The sequence below is a fragment of the Prorops nasuta genome, unplaced genomic scaffold (assembly GCF_024137725.1).
Source record: "Prorops nasuta isolate Cenicafe-Biocafe unplaced genomic scaffold, Cenicafe_Pnas_1.2 PNAS00008, whole genome shotgun sequence".
Taxonomy (NCBI): Eukaryota; Metazoa; Arthropoda; class Insecta; order Hymenoptera; family Bethylidae; genus Prorops; species Prorops nasuta.
In genome coordinates, this window is record NW_027116805.1 from 4,950,258 (window position 1) to 4,971,485 (window position 21,228).

At 33.0% G+C, this 21,228-nt stretch overlaps 3 protein-coding genes across 5 annotated transcripts; 2 read left to right on the forward strand and 1 right to left on the reverse strand.

The window, feature by feature from the left end:
- Positions 1-9: 9 nt before the first annotated feature.
- spas (spastin) lies at positions 10-8,391 on the forward strand. Of its 3 annotated transcripts, XM_066730829.1 has the most exons (9): positions 29-40; positions 130-155; positions 226-871; positions 950-1,120; positions 1,490-1,735; positions 1,981-2,327; positions 2,417-2,748; positions 3,133-3,443; positions 3,516-8,391. In XM_066730829.1, the coding sequence occupies exons 3-9, from the start codon at positions 340-342 to the stop codon at positions 3,677-3,679; spliced, it is 2,103 nt and encodes a 700-aa protein (XP_066586926.1). In that variant the 5' UTR covers positions 29-40; positions 130-155; positions 226-339; the 3' UTR covers positions 3,680-8,391. The 3 variants fall into 3 exon arrangements, with proteins under 3 accessions (XP_066586929.1, XP_066586927.1, XP_066586926.1); XM_066730832.1 differs by having other exon boundaries at positions 10-415; positions 648-871; XM_066730830.1 differs by lacking the exon at positions 1,490-1,735 and having other exon boundaries at positions 10-871.
- Positions 8,392-8,475: 84 nt separating this feature from the next.
- Positions 8,476-12,671, reverse strand: Rox8 (TIA1 cytotoxic granule associated RNA binding protein Rox8). Its single transcript, XM_066730841.1, has 4 exons — positions 12,542-12,671; positions 11,477-12,433; positions 11,111-11,407; positions 8,476-11,023 (listed from the first exon to the last, which is right to left on the reverse strand). The coding sequence occupies exons 2-4, from the start codon at positions 12,062-12,064 to the stop codon at positions 10,730-10,732; spliced, it is 1,179 nt and encodes a 392-aa protein (XP_066586938.1). The 5' UTR covers positions 12,065-12,433; positions 12,542-12,671; the 3' UTR covers positions 8,476-10,729.
- Positions 12,672-13,399: 728 nt separating this feature from the next.
- On the forward strand, positions 13,400-16,452 carry LOC136775455 (transmembrane protein 242). The gene is made up of 3 exons (XM_066730237.1): positions 13,400-14,227; positions 14,516-14,901; positions 14,962-16,452. Exons 1-3 carry the CDS (start codon positions 14,077-14,079, stop codon positions 14,965-14,967), a joined length of 543 nt encoding a protein of 180 aa, XP_066586334.1. The 5' UTR covers positions 13,400-14,076; the 3' UTR covers positions 14,968-16,452.
- The last annotated feature ends 4,776 nt before the right edge of the window (positions 16,453-21,228 follow it).

A 21,228-nucleotide genomic window follows, 5' to 3' on the forward strand; every position in this document is an offset into this window, starting at 1 on the left:
TCCATCACGGGGGATGATCGCGGGCTCTGGTCTGGTAGTGGTAACACGTCAGATGAATTCAATAATAACAAAACTAATGTAAAAAAATCTTACAAACAGAAACCATTTTTGCTATATTAACAATTACAGGAAGTTAAAAGTTTCTATTTTTACCTGTAAGGTTTCATCTCGAATGTTTTTTTGTTAATTAGAACATTTTTTAAATTTGTTATCAATGAATTCAAGCGAGGATCCGGCGTTTATTTGTCTGTCGAATGTCAGTAAAGCGGTTGGAATTAAATGCCAGGAGGGAAGGAAAGGAAAATTGGCGTAATTGGGGATTGGAAAGTGGAATAGGCAATGTCTTATAATGACGGTGGGCGTTCCATACGAAAATTTGGTTCCAAATCGCCTAAGAAACTGCGCGTGACAAAAAGTGAGAACAGCGATAAAGTCACGACTACAATTAATTATAGCAGTCATCACAGTCACCGTCATCATAGTCATTGTTTTCTGGATGGTTCACAGCCATCTGTACACAAGCGTAACTTGTATATTGTCTCCTTTCCTCTAATAATCCTTTTCAATATCTTAAGAATCATCCTTTATCAGCTCTTTATAGTGTTCAAATACCTTTATACCTCTACATCTCATCTGGTACATCGCAGGAAGAAGCTCAAGCGTGCTTGCAATCTGGAAACTGTTGTAGAACAAAAAAACATTGTACTCAATGAAAATATTAGAGAGATAGAAATTGAAGAAATGGCTCATATACCCAAAAGACATGCTGGACCTGGCCCAGGGGATCCTCTCCTGGCCAAACAAAAACATCATCATAGAAGGGCTTTCGAATTTATCAGTAAAGCCCTTAAAGTGGATGAAGACAATGAAGGTTTGACTTCGATAAACGAACTATCTTATTCTTGTAAATTTGCTTCTTTGAATTTTTTCAAGAAATTTATTTTTATAGGACAAAAAGAAATGGCTATTGAATTATATAAGAAAGGGATAGGAGAGTTGGAAAAAGGCATAGCAGTTGATTGTCATGGGGGTGGTGGAGAAGTTTGGGAAAGGGCTCAACGACTCCATGATAAAATGCGTACAAACCTATCAATGGCCAAAGATCGATTGGATTTTCTTGGTAATTATTTCTTATCTCAGTTATTACAATTCTATTAGCATGTTCATATACTGTGTTTTCTTAAATCCATTTAATGTTTGTGAGAATGTATACGTGTTGCATACTTTATGGCATGAATGCATTGTTACATTCATTTTTAATTATTGCTTAGTTTTTAATGTGTGATACTAGGAGTTTTATATCAATTTCAAGTTAATTTACTTCTTTACTAGAACTCTAATTACTTATAGAATTATTTTTTATTTAAAACTTTAAAAGAAAATAATTTAGTAGGAAGAGTAAAATATTAAAAGAAATTTGGCAAATTTTATCTTCATTTTTACCATTTAGCCCATTGCAGCATGGCACATATGTTTTTCCTTTTTGTAGTGAATGTTTGCAAGCTGAAAAATATGGATATCAGCAGTGAAAGTCCTGGATCAAAAAGGCCTGGAAAAAACTTGAGGTTCCGGTCAAATGTTCATAATTTAGAGACAACTATGACATCGTCCAAAACTAATTCAAACACACACACTATTACTACACAGACAGTGATAACTGGACAGAACATAACTTCTCATATTCCTAAATTAAGGCCACATACTCTGAAAAGCTATTGCTCTCATACTCCTGCAGGTATTAGCTTTTTGCTGTGTTATTTTCAAAATGTTTCATTTGAGTCTTCTTATGTTTGCATGTGCATAACATAATTAAGCCCTTTTAGCACTGTCATTAAATTTTCTGGAATTTTAGTTGAAGATAAGCTTCTTAGCCTTTTACAAAAATGTTGTTATGAATCAGCAGTTTATTATTTATTGTTTTAAAATTATGGAGAGATTAAAAGGAATATGCCTATCAGAATACTAAATTATTTCTTGTAGTATCTGGGAGAAAATTATCCATTCCTGGGAAAAGATCAACAGCAATGAGTAAGAGTCAAACATTACCAAGAAGTATGGGTCGCTCCACTCCAAGTTTGCCTGGCCATAGAGTACCTATCAAACCTATTTCTACACCCCCATCTGTCAAAAGACAATTATCAGTGCCCAATAACGGATCGCCAATTAAGAGGCCAGGTACCCCTACTGCCTCCAATAATGGCAAAGTACTAACAAATCGAAAGGTACCAATGCTCAAAGGGGTAGATCCAAAGTTAGCACAAGTAATACTAGATGAAATCATAGAGGGTGGAGCTGCTGTTCAGTGGGAGGATATCGCTGGACAAGAGGTGATATAGCTCCCCACGTTAACTTTTCTATGTAAAAGATTAAAACATAGTAATTATATGAAGAATTTATTTTAACCAAATGTTTTCAGACCGCAAAACAAGCTCTGCAGGAGATGGTTATTTTACCATCATTGCGTCCGGAATTATTCACGGGATTAAGAACTCCTGCAAGGGGACTTCTGCTCTTCGGACCTCCAGGAAATGGGAAGACTTTACTAGCTCGTGCTGTGGCCACTCAATGTAACGCAACATTTTTTTCCATATCCGCTGCGAGCCTCACTTCAAAATACGTAGGTGAAGGCGAGAAATTAGTGAGAGCACTCTTCGCATTAGCGAGAGAAATGCAACCATCTGTTATTTTCATCGATGAGGTAGATTCGTTATTAAGCGAACGCAGGGATAACGAGCACGAAGCTTCAAGGTACAAATAAACTTCTAATATGATAAAAAGAAAATGGAATATAAGCTGATCAAGAAACGGGATAATGTCTCATGGAAAGTGCAGTCTGAATCAGAGAGTTTTATACCTATCATTATTACCTTAAAAATACACTAAAATATGGATATGTATTATTAAAGTAACTTGTTCATGAGATAGAAAGAGAAGTAGTAACAGTAGTTAAATGTAAAACTTTCTAAGTTCTTGACTGTGCATAAAAGAAAAGAATGTTTGATTGCACTAAAATCTCTTATGCAGCTAATTTGAACTCTATAACGCGAATACAAAATTTAAAACAAACTATTTCAATGAAGTTTCTTTAATAGATGATTTAAAGATATTTTATTAATATATTTGTTTTAACAGGCGACTGAAGACTGAATTTCTGGTAGAATTCGATGGACTTCCTTGCAATCCTGATGAGAGGGTCCTAGTGATGGCAGCGACAAACCGTCCACAAGAACTAGACGAAGCTGCTTTAAGAAGGTTCACGAAACGTGTTTACGTTACTTTGCCAGATTTGCAGACCAGAGTCGTATTGCTTAAAAGGTTGCTGGCAAAACATAACGATCCGTTAACAAATGAAGAGCTGATTGAGATGGCTGTTCTTACTGAGGGTTACTCTGGCAGTGATTTGACTGGATTAGCGAAGGATGCTGCGCTAGGACCCATAAGAGGTAATTGATTAAATTATAAATCTTATTAATTCTGATATCTAAGTCAATAATAAATTATCTTTGAATTTTCAGAACTAAACCCTGATCAAGTGAAAGAATTGGATTTGAATTCTGTACGTAACATAACAATGCAGGACTTTCGTGATTCCTTGAAAAGAATTCGCAGATCAGTTTCACCGGGTAGCCTTGTAGCTTATGAGAAATGGAGCTTGGAATACGGAGATGTGAGTCTTTGATTTAGAAACGTAGCAAAAATTGCGCGAGAAAAGCAACAGGAAGAGATTATCTAAATAAGAGTAAACAAAGTTTTACGTTATATCAGGAAGTATCGTAAGTAAATTTACAAATACGTAAAAGCCTTCTGAAGCTTAAGACTTTCATATAAAATATTTACATCGGTAACAGAATTTGAGAACTCTTCACACTGTACAGAGATTTTTTATACTATCCAAATACCAAATAATACCCCTAAGTTTAAAAAAACAATGGAAAAAGAAAGTTTGTGTTCAAAAGATTCTAGCGTAAGGATACAATTTGCACTGATGAGTTTAGCGTGAATAATTTTTCAATTTTTATTTAATCTTCCTGTTAACTTTAGATCGATACGTTTTTATTAACAATATCCAATATATCTCAATAAATTGCGAAGATTTTGTAGATTCGTGTAAAATATCAACGATGAACAAATAACCGTTTCTTCCATTGTTAAGGTCCGTATTATGGTTATTGCCGATTTTCTCACACGCTACTTTAATACTTAAAAAGGTATAAAATGTAAGTTATCGCGAAAACCACTGATAAAAGTTTATATTTTAAGATAAAAAAGCAAAGGCAGAGAAAAATCACAAGCTTCATACTAATAGAAAAAGGGGGAAAACTCTTATAAAAAGACTGCTAATTTGCAGGTGTATAGAACGTCCAACTTTTAAGATAATAAATGATAAAAATACAGCTAAATATCACATTATTTTATCTGTATTTTCTATAATAATCTTGAACAAAAAATGTTTCAATGAAAAACTGGATATTATGTCTTTAATATAATAAAATTAATATATATGAATCCGGTGATCTCTTCCAATATCCTAGCAAATCATTTACATGTTACATATATGCAGTTACTTTATCAGAACAAAATGTATATTTCTTCAGCACACGCACACATGAACTGTAATATTACTATAAGAACGTAATATGACGCAGCTACAACTGTTGACATGTAACATTCTTACATATTTTTTTCTGCTGTATATCCTGTTAGTATAAATAGACATTTAATTGATACGTATATTTTATAATCAGGGCCTATTCCATGCCAAGACGCATACTTTTCTCAGTATATGATTGATTTAGCTGGAATTAGTAGGATCCCTCATACCGAGACATGACAGAGCATAATACAAAAATACATGTCACGATACAGCTCTATTTGACGACCGATTTGAGACTTATTATACTATTTTATTGAAGTCGCGAACTGTTTTTTCCAGTAAAATAATCACATTTTTGAGAAAAAAAGGTTTTTGTAAGTATTGTCTTTTTAATGATATTTTTTCTTTCAATTTTTCGATAATCTGACTATTTTATTAGGAAAAGCAGTTCGCGACGTGACTAAAATAGTATAATGACTTATTAATCGGTCGTCAAATGACACCATATTGTTGACACGGGTTTTGCTTTGTAATGTCAATATAAGAGATTCCTATAAAATATCTTAATAGAACGAAATAAAAAAAAAAATAGCTGAATTAAGGATGAAACTTCTTTGAAAGTTTTGGAGATTCACCGATTATAATCGCTTACAATATGTAGGTAGTAAAATCATAATCATACATTAAAATGAAATTGTGTAGTGGAAGAAGCATCGATCTCGTAGGATCTGGGTTCACGTGCCGCTATTGGAACCAATTTTTTACAACGGATTTATGTGAAATAATAAGTTAATAAATAAAGCATTCCAAAATAAATTGAAGTAAAAGAATCTAGATAGAACGAAGTTTTGCTTATATCTGATACGTATATGATCAATCTACTCTTTCTGAAATAGAACTGTATCAGTATGTTGTATTTATCTTAATAAGAAATATTAAATACAGCTTTCTGTAATGTAATTTATACATAAATGTTACATGTTTTAGTTTGCTGGGATATAATATTAAATATTTTACACTCTCGGCTATGTACTATATAAACATAGACTCACCAATGTGAAAATCGCGACTAAAGTTGAAAATTTTATATTTCTGGTTCAGAAAATGATACAGAAATCTTGGTCTCATCCAAAAGCTTTTTTTAAGTTCTCCCAAATTCAATTTAATTAAACTAATGAAATATTTTTTTAGCTTTTAAATTAACAAAAATTTATACAATAAAATTTCAAATAAGTATCCGCTTTAAAATTGCGTGCATCCCCAAAGATAATAATAATGTTAATCTTTAAAATATTAAAGATTTTTTAAATATCCTTCAATTAAAAATTGGAACAATTCTCTATCTTTATTACCAAAAAAATGATATAGCAGTTTTAATTTAAAATAATAAATTTTGAATATTTCAAAATAACTTAGAAGCTTCAAAATCCGATAAATTCTTTGAAGAGGAAAACTGAGTTGTTGTGCGGTGAATAAGTATAAAATTTTTTAACGGTTTTGAAAATCGACTTTTTTGTTTTGTGTAGAGTAGATAGACTATACAATCAGTATACATATGGCACATATAGTCCTTGTTATCAAATCAAATGAAACGAATGTAAAGATACGCTATAAGTCATAATATTCTTACTGTAATAAAATTGCATAATATTTACAGCATAAAAAACATACAAAATCCACTTTCAAATAAGTTGAAAAATAAGTACTTATTTCTTTCACAAAAACTTACACTTTTCTTCTGTAAAATTTTCCTTTAATGTTTGAAGCTTCTGAGATATTTTCATTAAGTAACAACAAATGCTATTTTAAAATTAAAACTGCTGTACCTGTTTTATTTAAAGATATCAAATTTTTATAAGTTTTAATCTTGATAGGTATTGAAAATATCTTCAATATCTATTATTTTAAATATTAATATAATTATTCGCGTCGAAAATGCATGCAATTGTAAAGACAAAAAAATTAGAAAGATACAACTATATAAGAAGCCTTGAAATTACCTTTCGAATAAAATCAAGAAGACTTTTGTATCAATTTCTGAAATAGAAATATAAAACTTTGAATTCTGATCAATTTTCACTTCGATGAGTCAGAATTCACGGCCGGTAGTGAATTTAGGATATATTAATAAAATATCACTAAACTAGTGTTACTAATCTTTTGGAGCACAAATGAATTAATTCACTCTGCTATTAATCATCTAATAAATATGGATACCGTTTCTTGAGAATAATTATTATTGTATTAGCATAGAGCAACGTATGGTATTGAATTACGGTAGATTGTCGATTGTATGGATTGCAAACTAGATGATCAATATACTGAAATGGATGATTTTATTGTAATATTTAATTTTTTATGCTTCGATTCATGTAAACTAATTGCAATTATATATATATTATATTATATTAATTATTCAGCGTTAGTAACAGATGTATTGATTCTTTACTAAAGAGACAGGGGAAAGAAACGAATATTTCATTTTAAAAAGACAACGTATAGAAAACAACGAAGTCCTAGATGAATAATCGACATATTAAGTCTTAAATTTGTCGTTCCAGTGAAATCTGTAAATACCAATTAAAATGATATTGTTTGTAGAATCATTGATATATTTATGTATGTTAACCATCAGTTTTGTTAACCATCTTCACTAAGTATAATGTAGTGCAGTATTATTTATTCAGTATAAGCAAACTATTAATTTATTTATTTGCAATGTATAGTTTGTGGGAAAAGAACGAAGGAACAAATTAATTATTAAGGATCTAAAAGCTAATAATTGTAAAGCTTTGCCGATATGATAATTAAGCCAACGATAATTCAGTTTTATTGTGATTTTTGTTATAAGCCTCTGACATAAGAGTTATCGTATCGTTGGCATTTCTTAATATACAGGATTAAAAGGATGCATGGTACAAAAATGTCAAGTCAATGCGATACTTTGCGTTAATAACCGGTATGCCCCGAAGTATGGTACACGTGACCTTATTATGATACATATTATAATGCTAAAATAATGCTCAGCCTTGATTATTTTGCTACTTTTATAATTAAAAAGAAAAAACAGCCGATTACTTATAAAACATTGATATGTGAAAACATAACGCATAAGAGCATGCAACAAAGTGCTGAACTGCATTTAAAAAATCCTTTTTTTAAGCTACTGCTTATATGAGCGTACGTGATTTATCGTTAAACAATCATAATTTCCCCAAAGGGAAATAAACCGTTCAACAATCGATATGTTAGTGGTAATGAAACAATTGGTAATTAAACATAATAATAATCATTAAAAAAAAGTAGTTATCTTGGTCACAGAAGTCATTTGGCTGTTTCTATGATCTCTAGTTATTTTTGAAGATTAATCTCACTTTAGGAATCACTGCTAATCTTGCAAAGCAAATACTATAGAATAGTATTTCTACGCGTCGCGCAGAATTAAATTCACTACACGAAACTTTTACGTTCCGATAATATTTACATGCTTCCATTATTGTTTTCTCCCAGAAAACAAGTATTAGGTTGAAAATAAGAGTAAAGTGCGTTAAAATTAAGTTGTTAAAGATTCCACGAGATCATATACGCAAAACAGTACTTAAGAATTTGATTTTAGAAAAGTTTACGATTGAACTATTCAGTATGTAGTATTGTCCTCGTTGAATGTAATTGTATCTAAGTATCGTTTATCTCATTTAATGTTACTGCATTTGTTAGAAACCTAGCAAACTACACGTACAAAACAAAAATTACATTTATCGTTAATGGAAGTAATCGTTGTATAAGCAAATATATGATATTACAAAATAAAGAAATATTAGAAAAATTTTATAACGAGTGTGTCTTTCATTGGAGCTAACTATGAATTAAAGAAATGCGTATGTATTTTAAATATTTATTCCTTTCTTTTCATTTAAAGGACAATTTGTTTTTATTATAAGATAACATTATCCTAAGCATCTTCGAGGGCGCAATACCCTGCCGTACCTAAATTACTTTTTATATAACATTTTTTTGTCTTCTTTTAAATTCACTGATTAATAATCCACAAACACATTCCAGTATTGGCGTTCTTCGTATAAGACATCACTTATCGCAGTCAATTTCTCATTTTACTTTTGTTTTATAATTTGTTTGTTTTATTTAACTTCCTCTTATTCCTTTTTTCTCTCGCCACAGCACTCTCTCACTTCGCTGTTCCGTCCACGTTTTCGCGTACCGCACTACGACTTTATACAAATTGGTTTCTCAGGTTTTTTGATGGTATTTTTTGTATAAGTTTTTATCGGTTCTTTTTTACCGTCGGTGGTGAAGCTACATCCAGTCCAATCAGCAAATTTCAATTTAAGTAGAGAAAGTCGAATGTCATTTGCGCGGGTCGATGATAGAAATTTAGGATTCAATCAAAAGGACGATCTATAGTTCCCCCTTCTCTTCCGTTAAAGTGAAAAATGCTGTTTTATCTTGCAGATTCATGAAGTATGGATCAAAACGGGCCGTTTGGAAGACACGTAAAAGCGTGCCAAGTGCGACAATAAACGATGACACCGGTATTAAGATTGATACCGATGATCTTTGTAGAACAGTCGGTTTTAAAAGAACAAGACTCGCTCCATTTTTATCAGTGATCTCTATCTTGCATTCACTGCATTTCATTATCTCCGAACGGATCAGGGGAGATTTATTTATTTACCTTACGATGAACGCTCGAATTGTCAAAACGCAAGACTTGCATGTATTTTACCATACGATTAACGAAGTGATCTGTTTATTAAGAAGAAAATTTTCATTCGCTTCAAGATAAACACTCGGTCTTTTGTTAAGAACACGACTAACTTGTTCGTAATTCATTAAACGACCCTCGAATCAATCGGTCTATCTAGAAAAAAAATTTTATTCACCTAAAGACTAATGTTCAGTTTGACTATGAACAAGACTTGCTCGCTCGTATTTAATTAGTGATTCGTATTTTTGCATTCATGCACTTGGAAGTATTCGTAGAAATTTGTCTATCGTACTTAATCTTACACCCAGTAATCGTATCCCGATCATAACTTTTTTTTCTGTACAATCAGAGAGAAATCACTATAACAGCATTAACAGTTTATCGATAATTTCTGACGAGAAGACATGGATGTAACGCATTTGACTAAAAAAGAAAAAAGAATAATTCCTTACTCATAAAGAGTTCTTGTACCAAAATGGCCTTTATACACCCAACCACCGACGATAAACATATATATATATATATATGTATATATATATATATATATATATATGTAGATATATATACTTTTTTTTATATATATACACATATTTATTCATTCACTCGGCATATACATACATACATACACATGTGTATATATATAGGTTGCTTAACAAAGAAACTTTGAAACTTTTTTGCTAATTCGCACAGCTTAAATTACTTCGTGGGCCCTGCACATGTTAAAACGTGCACACAAGTCTAGCTTTTCATCACAGGCACTGCGTCTAGCTACGCTTTACTATCTTATTCTACACTCAACGTCATACTCCATGTTTACCGGAACTGAACATTCGTTACGTTGCTCTCTAATGACTCAAAATAAACTAAGAATTGATTAATTGTGGCAAAAATATTAAAAAATATAACAACGTAATAATGATCTCTCATACATACGTACTGCAGACGGAATATAACGAATGCAGGGCCTTTGCGTTTTTCTTTTCTATTCTTGTTTTTTATGTGGTTGCTGTTTTTCAGGGACAGGCAGGAAGAGTTCTGATATATATCCTGCTGATTGGCAAATAAAATGCATTGGCGTAAACAAGTCCCGCTTGATGCATAATGTTCACTTTGACCATAGTGTAAAATTTGCGATCGTTCTTACAGTTTCCTTATGAAACTATGTAATATTTACACAGTTAAATTGACTATTTGGTTAAATAATATCTCTCACTCTTAACAAATGTCAATCATTTGTCAAATAATAGAATTTAGATAGAATACAATAAACACATTGTAGAAATTTGTTGCAAGCTGAAACACTAATTTTACACTCTAAATGGATATATGACAGAACGCTTCAGTTGACAATCCCTGGGATGAATGTTTCTCGTATGTAACAATTACTTGATGCCGATTCGTATTCAGTTTCATTGTGTAGGATACTGAGGTGGCATATATGCTACCATGGCTGGTTGTTGGCCAGGAGGCAATGGAGCAGTAGCAGTTGGTGGAGCAGCTGTTGCCTGAGCAGGCTGCCATGTACCTGTAGTAGGAGTTGGCATCCTCATGCTATTCATATACTGTGCTTGTTGTCCATAATATTGTTGCCCATAGTATGGGGGTTGCAAAAATTGGCCTTGCATTTGTGGGTAGCCTTGCTGGTACCAATAGCTCATCTGTTGGCCATATCCATATGCATATTGACCAGCCCCAGCTGTAACCTAATATGACAAAATACAAGATAGTTATTGCACTTTTAATATTATGACTTAATTATTTTCATATACTCGAGTCTTAATTTAATTCACCTGTTGAGTTTGATGATTGGCATTGGAGCCAGCATTGTTAGGGTCCCCTGTTTCTTTCCCCCAGAAGCATTTGACAATGCTACCATTGATTTCTGTATTTCTTATTGCTTCTATGGCGAGAGTTGCAGCTTCTTTTGTAGTAAATTTAATAAAAGCATAGCCTTTGTCCTTAAACACTCTTATATCCTGAATTGTACCAAATGGAGAAAATGTCTTAGTTATTAATTCTTCCGTAATACCATTTGTAAATCCACCGCAATATACAGTACAGTTGGTTGGACTACTTTGGTTATATACCTAAAATGTCACAAAGATTATAATAAAAGTATAAACAGAACTATGGCTAAATATTAAGTATAAACTTACTTCTTCATAATTAGGCTTACTGCTGTTAGAGTGTCTTGCTCTCTCAGACCTTGGTGGAGGTGGTTTCCTAGTAGACCAATTTGTCCTGATGCTCCTCGAGCCAAGCCACTGTCCATTCATGGCATTAATAGCAGCCTCAGCCTCTGACTTCTTGACAAATGATACAAAGGCATAGCCCTTACTCTTTAATGTCTGAGGATCACGTACAATTCTACAATTGCTGATCTCTCCGAAAGGTGCGAAAGCCTCTTTAAGAGTCTGGGTCTCAATCTCCGGTGAAAGATCACCCACAAATATGTGATGATGATTGCTGGTATCTAGCTTGGGCTGATTGCCAGGGCTGGTCGCCCAGTTAACCTTCATCTCCTTGTCGAGAAAGTTTCGCTTATTCATGGCGGCTAACGCTGTAGCCGCCGACTGGTGATTGGTGAACTCGAGGAAGGCGTATGGGTCGTTGCCCGGTTCCCTGATGATTTTGCATCCTTTGATGGCACCAATCTGAGAGAACAGTGTACACAGTAGGTCCTCCGACACCGACGTGTCCAGATTCCCCACGTAAAGTGTTCGTGGATTGCTTTCCTCGCTCATAACTACCTCTGTCTCTCTTTATTTCTATTTTCCTCCGTCTCTTTCTTTCTCTCACTCACTCTCTCTCTCTCTCTCTCTCTCTCTCTCTTTCACTCTCGCACTATGGAGACTGCCCTGTCAACTCGCCGATCTCTGCTCTCTCCTCGATCCCGCTTTGTCCTTGAAACGATTCCCGGCCGCTTAGAGTCTTTCCGCGAGGACTGCACGCGTCTATCTCGAGAACAGCAGCATCAGAATTTTCATCACTAGCTGACTGGCTTCCTTCGTCTCTCCTTTCTCTCTCTCCACGCTCCACGCTTTTTCTCTTCCTCTTCACCACTGAGACTCCACTGACTCCACGGACGGTTGAACGCGAAGCTACACCCAGCCCTACGTCATACCAAACATAAAATGGCCGCCCACAGCCACACTACCCCCTTCTCGCGTTATCCTCCCTCATATATAACCCCCGACAAACCCGAACCTCCCTTTACTCACCAATACTCCTCTCCGCTATCCTCGATTTGTCAGTCGTCCTTCGAACAATGTTTTTTTTTATTTATCCATTTATAAAACTCAAGCTTTTTCGGGGAAACGCTAAAGAACACGTGTTTTTGCCTCATCCGTCGGAATTCATAACAGCGCGAAAACGTACGGCAACTGGAAATGGCGTTGCGCCCAAAGTTACTAGCCGGAGTCTTTTGGGGAATTTATTACCACAATTCTTGTGTTCTTTTTCGCTTTTGAAAATATTTAACCGTATCCGTCGTGATAAAGATAAACTAAATATCATCTAATGAATTTTGAACAAAACCAGAATAAGTATAAGTATATAAAAATATATATGTATCTTACTAAGCGGTAAGCTAAAGCCAACATAGGTGCTTTCCAATTATAGCTTAAAAATCATCACAATCGGACACAAAGGTACAGTTTGTGTGACATGCAATGTACCATTTGTGTCCGACTTCTGTTGATTTTTAGGCCAATTGGGGCGCGTTCCACTAAGGCCCGCAACTACCCGCAACAGCAAGCAACAATGTCAATAAATGTCATATGAACTATTGTTTCTGCTCGTTATCGTTGCACTACAGATTAGTACAATTAGCTGAAACGTGACAAGCATGTTTTTTCTTTCCCATTTATTGCACTAGTACGGTACAGACCAGTGCAGAGTGCGACTGGTGCAGACCAGTGCTGCCAGTAGTGCCAGTGCAGACGAGCCTTCGGATGCTATATTTTACGTAAAATATAAATATACCATACTTTAATTTAATTTAGCTTAAGGTTGAGCTTCATCAAATCGGCTTAGGGCCGGTTGTTCCACCTATTGGCAAACGTCTGGATAAATTTATCCGTTTGGTAAAGCTTGAAATTGAATAGAATTTACTACAGTTTGTAAATTTTACCAAGCAGATAAATTTTACCAATAGGTGGAAAAACCGGCCCTTAGTCCCGGTCACCCGGTGTCACAATGGTTGCATTCAGTAGAGACAACAATTGCGGAAGTGTTGAGTAATTCTTTTTAAACTTCTACTTCTATTGGAAAAAATTATAGGATCTAAGAGTAATAGCCAATAACATACACCGCTCCCTCAACATTTGTCCCTACTGAATGCAACCAATCTTGTAAGCCCGGATTAAGTTAATTATGCTATATTTTATGTCACATAGAATATAGTATAATTAGCTTAATCCAGCTTTAAACAAGGCTTGTGATACCGGGCCTAAAGATACATAAAACGCTGACTTAAGCTTTTTCTACATATACATAGGATATACTACACACACACACACACACACATTAATATATACATATCTACCTGCTGCATACCATTGAAACGAAAGAACGCAACAAATACAACTTTAGAATTTAATCATTGTTCAACTAAATTTTAAGAAATGAAAAGATTAAAACACAAATTGTTGGATAATATTTATTTAAGGTATAGCCTTTATTAAATATACTAGATATATTTTATTATTACTCTCTGAAAGTGAGCTGAGGTTAGCCGTGTAACCCTGGTTAGCACATGCCAGCACATGCTAGGTCCGTCCTAGGTCATTTAAAAATGGCTTCAGAATTGAAAGGTACTCCTATTGAAAGCGTAAAACAAATTAGCTTTGAAGCTAATATATATGATAAAAATAATGAGAAAAAGCAGAAAATGGAAAAATATATACGTAAGCCTCACTAATATTTATTTGCTGCACTAAAATCTTTATATTAATATTTACTTAGTTCCTAACCTATATGGGGTTGTGTTCCATTCAATATATCCAATGCTTATAAGTATATAGATTGTGTGAAACATTATACAAATTGGACCGTTGGAAACAACAAATGGAATATGCTCATATTCCTTTGTATTTGAATGTATAGTGTATAATACTTTGTGTGAATTATGCTTGAACTATAATATAAATTATATTTAACTTTAACTTTAAAGTAGAATAATTACAAATTTTCAGGTGTATTTGTTGTTATGAGCATTGGCTTTATGAGTAGTATAATAGGATTTAGTGCAGCATACAACCTTGCTGTAAGAAAGGATCGAGAAGCACTTAATAAAAGTCTAACCTCTGTAACAAAGAATGGAGAAGTAGCACTAGAAAGTGGTACATCATTGGCATTCAGAGCTCTTCGTCGAGGATCTTTGTATGCTGTAGGAGGATGTAGTGCCATATTTTATAGTATTTGGAAATTGTCTGGAGCAAATAATTTTGAAGAGTTTAGGTATAAAATGGGCTCAATTCTTCCAAAAATACCAAAGAATGATCCCCCTCAAAGTAAAACTGAGTTTGAAGGACTAACAGATCTACTCACCTATGTATCAGAAGACTGGAATCAAAAAAAGGTACTATTTTTCAATATTTGCATTTTTTATAGAAATATTAATATGAAATATATTTTACAGGAATAGATATAGATGAATCTTTATTCTGTGATATATACCTACAAATTGTCATCATATGCAATTAAAACTTATTGTATACAGGATGTTACATTTATCATGCACAAGCAATTTTTGAATAAGCTAAAAATTTGAAGGAAAAATGTTTCAAGCAAAATTTGTTTTATATGAGAGAGTACTTTAGTTGACCTAAAAAGGTTCTTAATAAATGTCTTTTTAAAGGACATTTTACAATTATTTTAGTTTCTTTTAGTTGAACTTCCTACTATTTATTGCAAATTCTTGCACAGTTTATGTAAAGAAGATTGCAAAACCCTGCTTTCATTTTTTTATTTCATGTAATCATAAAATATTTTTATTACGAAGTATACGTGGATAACAATATGCGTGTGTCGCGTTTTGTCACGCACACTAAGCAAACTTACTATATGCAATTTTAAATTAAAATATCTGGTAAACTACTATACGGATAAATAAAAAAAATGAAAACGGTTTAACACACCTCTTGGGATAAGCTGTAAAAATATACAATATAAAAATGAGGTGTTTTCATTTGAAAAATTGATCGAGCCTAGAAATGATCATTAAATATGTTTTAAAAATATTTTCAGTTTAATAGAAGTGTCCTCTCATATCAAAAAAATTTTGCTTAAAACGTTTTTCTCTCAAAGCGTTAACTTTCGAAAACTGTAAATTATGATAAATGGAACAACACATAAATTGTAATAGATATATTAAACAATTGTAGACACTTTAAGAACAATTATATCTTATAAATGTTTTCTTTTGAATAATGGGTTAGTTATTTTTCTAATTTTACATAGAAGCATATTGCTTTTGATAAAAATAAAGATGAGAGATTGAGTCAGTGTATAAAAGTATTTTATAATCTCTATAATACTTAATGCAAAATAAAATAGAATAAATAAAATAAATTTGTAGGCAATAATTGTAAAATTTATAGAAATTACCTAAAGCTGGCTATTGTAATACAAGTTTAAGAAGAATCTTGTTTGATGATGCTAAGTGTAATTAGCTAACAAACAACAGTACATTGGCACATAAAAAGGCCTCTACTGACTCGGAGATTTTACTGTGATTATTTATGGACACGTTAACGGTATTGGATTAAAATGGTTATTGTAATAAGTTTGTCATTCAAGATCCATTGTACTATGATCCTCCTGCGCACTCCAACTACAAAACTTCCAATACTTAACTTTCAGTATCCAATTTGTCAGACGCATAGTATTAATTTCTCTCAAATAGAATGTTTTATTATACTAATTCCTAGACTCTAGCTACATTGAAAAAATACAATTGTGTTTTGATAATAAAAACTAAAGCAATAACGTCGGTGAAGTAATACCCTCGTTAAAGTACTTCCTCCCTAAAAACTTAAATTTCTAAACATCCAAATATTCTAGGTACATATTTTGAGGACTTGTACCATTTTAAATCTTTTTTTATACAGCAATATCTTTATCTGTAAAAATGCATAGGCGTTTAAATATTCATTGAACAAATTTTGTTATTGGAGATACATGGAGCTAAAATTGTTTTTAGATATCGCGCTTGACTTCCACTTAAATCGTCGATCTTTCGACATCAACTTTTACCGTTTTTTAGCATTTTTTTCATTTAGAATTCTTTAAACCAAAAATTAACGACTAATGAATTTATTGTAGAATTCCATAATTCAAGAATCCGTTTCACTATAACAAGTTGTTATATAAAGAGTATATTCCTTCATATGATTCTAATTAATAAATTATTATAGAACTCTAGAAACGAAGAAAATCTACCATATACCATTATTAATTCCAGGTTTCCTATGAATTATCAATCTCAAGTCCACGCGCGTAGAAAGTGTTTCATATGTAAGAGTTTACATAGTGCAACGGTGTAAGAGCCATTGCATAATGGTCAATATTGAATGCAAGAAGGGGTATCATGATTAAACATAAACTACAAAAAGTGTAAATGAAATCTTAACTTTATATGCGGTATTGCGTAAGCGTGACGGACAAAAGGATAAGAAATTAACGTGAGAAATGACGTAAATGCAAATCTATATTATTTTCACGTAAAGTAAATAAAAATTATGATCCTCAAAGTCCTGATGAAATACCGTGTGACGCGGGAAGTTTTGTTTTCTTTATCAATTAAACGTGTGTAAAAAAAAATATGTGTTTTCAGGAGAGCCGAAAAAAGTTGCACGCTAATCGGGCAATTTCGCAGTAATTTCGTGGACTGTGAATAATAAGAAATTATGTTGAATCATCATTGTTGTCGACCGTCTATCGTAGCATAATACTATAATAGATTCATCAGAAAATGTCATATCATACGTTATATTCTAATCGAATCATCTCTTAAATCATTTAATTCCATCCTAATTTATCATCGTCATTCGTGCTTAATCAATTCAAAAATTGCAGTAATCACGATAAATCGGATTAGATCGTTCGTTTTACTCGTGTTTCACTCGAGTTTATCGTGGCTCGGTCGTGCTCGATTCGAATTAAAGAATCGACTTAATCGCGATTAATATAAAAGTCGGGAAATGTGAAGAGTTGAAAAGAGATGTTTTTTCTTGGTAAATCACGTTGACGATGAGTGATTGGGGAAAGAAAGGCCGTGAGCGATTAATGAATGCGAGAAAGGGGTTTTATTATCTTCGATGAAAAATAAAAAAAAATGGCATACAGAAGGTCATAGTATTGTCTGCCGAATATTTTAAAGTATAATTCATTGTTGTTCCATTTTGCTTTCGAAAACGAATAGCACGACAATGGTAAAAGATTGTTGAAATTCCGTAGATCTTCCTAGCTATATAGTGTTTTTTCATCAGTCTAGTCAAATGAATCAAAATGAGTATAATCTTTATTATAATCAGAAGGAGATCAAATGTTGATTTTTACATTTTTTTCACGATGAATCAATTAAGTAATTTTCCATTGGGACAAAAATAACGGTTACGGTGTAGCACAAACAATTTATATTAATTAGGCTATCAAGGATAAATGCAACGTTGATAAAAAGATACAAATAGATCGAATACAACTTAATCAAACTTTTATCCACAAAATTTCTTGTAAACTAGTGGAATAGTTGAATGTGGTCAAAATATTTATATTGAAAGTTATTCCCGAGAATGACCATGTTTCCATTGAGAGTGAAAATCGGGTCAGAGTCCAGAGTAAGGTTAGAACTAGCGCTCCTTCAACGGAAGCAGTCTCAGACTGTACCCCAACTATTTTCATTGGAGGAACGCTAACTCTAACCTGACTCTGACCTAATGATGGGAACATAGTCAATGAAGTTGCGTATTCATTATTTCATTGGACATCTTTGTCAGTTTTTGTATGAACGCGAATAGAGGCTCAAGTGTTCCTTGTTTCATTAACCTTGAATGAATGAGAAGTATTTCATTATAAATTATAGAGTTAACCCGGCAATGGGCGCGCGGGGTGTTCAGAACACCCCAAAAATAGAAATCTATTGGTAACGTAGCGAAAAATTGGTGCAGTCACTTAAAAATATTAGCGTTTAATTAATACAAATAATGTAAAGAAATGCAATTGCTATTGTATACCAAAGGGAACTTCGCATAGATGATATTTATTGAAAAATAAATCTGTATTTGTAAATATTTTACGTCTAATAACGAAAAACAAATGGGGTGTCCGTGGCACCCCACGCGCCTATCTACGTAAAAAAAAAGCACGCGCCTATTGGCGGGTTAATTATTATGCGACTAACTATCCTATACAAATTGCATATTTCTTAAGATTTTGTCTGTCTCGGATTAGGTGTGTGTAATGCAGTGTAGTAAACATTTCATTCAATTTCGAATACAAGAAATTAAAACTTATTAACTTAAAACGTGCAACTATGCATCTTTGCTGAGAGACGTTGAAATTTAAATCCTTTTTGGCACAATAGTTATCGATAATTTGAGCAATCCTAAGATAGAACAGAGGAGATAAGTCAAATCGAAGAATCCTTTCATGCTTGAGCAAACTAGTCACGCGAATGGTTTAATATTTACAAGAATTTTGCTTTTCCTAAAGAGTCAAGTGGCTCGGCGCGTTGCGGTGAAGTGGAATGAACACTCTTAGTATTTTCAGAATCAATGTACGTTCGACTATATAATAAATAATGTCGAATGACTTTTTTTTTAGGACGAACAAATTTTCGTGTAAGAGAAAGGAATGTACAAGCCAATGTTATTTTCAATTCTGGTGCAAAGAGTACAACGATAATTACGAATGAAGAACAAAATCAACACGTTTGTTAAGAACCTATAATTACAATTATCGAGGGAAGACGTGTTTTGTTAATTGCAAAAGGCATTTAAACAAAGCACGCGCATTACTATTGATTAATCTCTAATTGTTTTTTGGTATATTTTGTTTTTTTTTTTTTACTTTTTTCAGAAAATGATTGACGCAAATATGAGATCATGTCGTCACTTGGTAATTGAAGAAGACCATGAATTATGCAGACTCGAAAGAATCCACTGAAAAAAAACAAACTTGAATACTTTACGTACTGTCGGGAACAGTCAATGCGTGTATGTTTCCCTTACTAGAACGCCCACCATTTTCTGTCCTTCCCTTTTCTTCTACTCGTTTATGATAATTTTTTACCGTACATTGTTTTATTTAATAATAATTAAGCAACTTGTTTAAAAATTCACATATTTCACAATGATCTAAATATTAAGAAAATAAATAGATACGAAAGTAGTGGGAGTATGTAGGGGAAGTATTCACTCTGTACTTGACTGTACACATTGACCCTTTTTTGAGGATTACTCATCGACAGAAGTGAATATCGAACTAATATGAACTTAAATTATCGATCTATACGGCTGAACTGGCGTAAAAATATACACATAAAAATTTGTTCCGAGAATTGTTCGCTTCCAATTAGAATATCGATCAAGTTACAATGCTTTAAAATTTTGATAGGCGCAAAAAGTTTAGAAATTCCTTGTAAAATGTTCGTCTCCAAATTCGGAGTAGGAAAAAATCATCTATATACAAGTTGACAAAAATAGAGAAAATTACTCAAAAAAAATATTTAACGTAAACGTGTAAGGCTATTTTAAAATGATCTTACGGGCAGAAATAATAGTCAAAAGTATCAAGCATTACTGTCGCTATAAATTATTATGAGATAAAAATGCTCGTGTTAAAAAGAGACAATCATGATAATAATTCGCTGCAACAGCCTTCGAGAATCTTGTATTTTCTGATTAAGCTCTGTAAAGTACAAAAAGTGCAAGAGCAAGAAGAAGTTTCTCGATGATTGTTCACCAATAAAAATCTGAATGGTAAGCGAGGTAAATGGACCAAAAAACAAGAACAAAAAGAGGAGTAGATGCTAAACGAGAATTGAAACGAGTTGATTAAATATATGAAAAAAATGCTCGGACGAAAAAAAAGCGTACAAATAGTCGGCATAGATGAAGAGTTTTTACGTATTCAAGCGTGGTTCTGAAGGAAATGCAGAAGCCATAAAGTATAGGTAAAAGCAACAAATCGTCCAGTGAACTTGTTTGTGCGATCAGACAGCTTAGTCGCGACGATCTAAGCCGATTACTTCACCCAACTTAAAAGCAAATGTCAGCAGCTTAGATCGCTATTAAATAATATTGGATGGATTGATGGTCAAGTGGATTATTAAGAGCCCAGTCCTATAGACGTAGTAATATTATTATACAGCGATAATACAATAAGTTATTCATAATTACTTTTAGTTGAAAATACAGTTTAAATGAATAATAATAATGATGATAATTCAGGAATAGCGTTGGCATAAGAAAAGTAACGTAAGAAATTAAAACATAAGCGAAAAAGAGAAAAATAACAAAGAGGGAAAGAGAGTTATTGTTTTGTATATAAGAGTTTGTTATGCTGGAGGGCGACACTGTCGAGCTCTCGAGGAGAGTGACATAATGGGCCGGTTATACTTACGTGGATGGCGAAATCGTAATGTGGCGTGATCGAAAGCCAAGGGCCCCCTACCATTTCACGAGAAGGAAAACAAATTGACAAAGACAGAAATCCCGAGCCATGCTAAAAGTCTTTTCGTTCTAAAGTTATAAATCTACATTCGCTATCATTGATAATGAAACGTGAACAGCGTTGACTAATTGCTGGAAAATCTTTATCAATGATAACACTCGACATCACTTTGATAATTAACTAATTAATTCATCTGGTAAAACTTGACTGGTCAAGTTCAAATAACGAGATT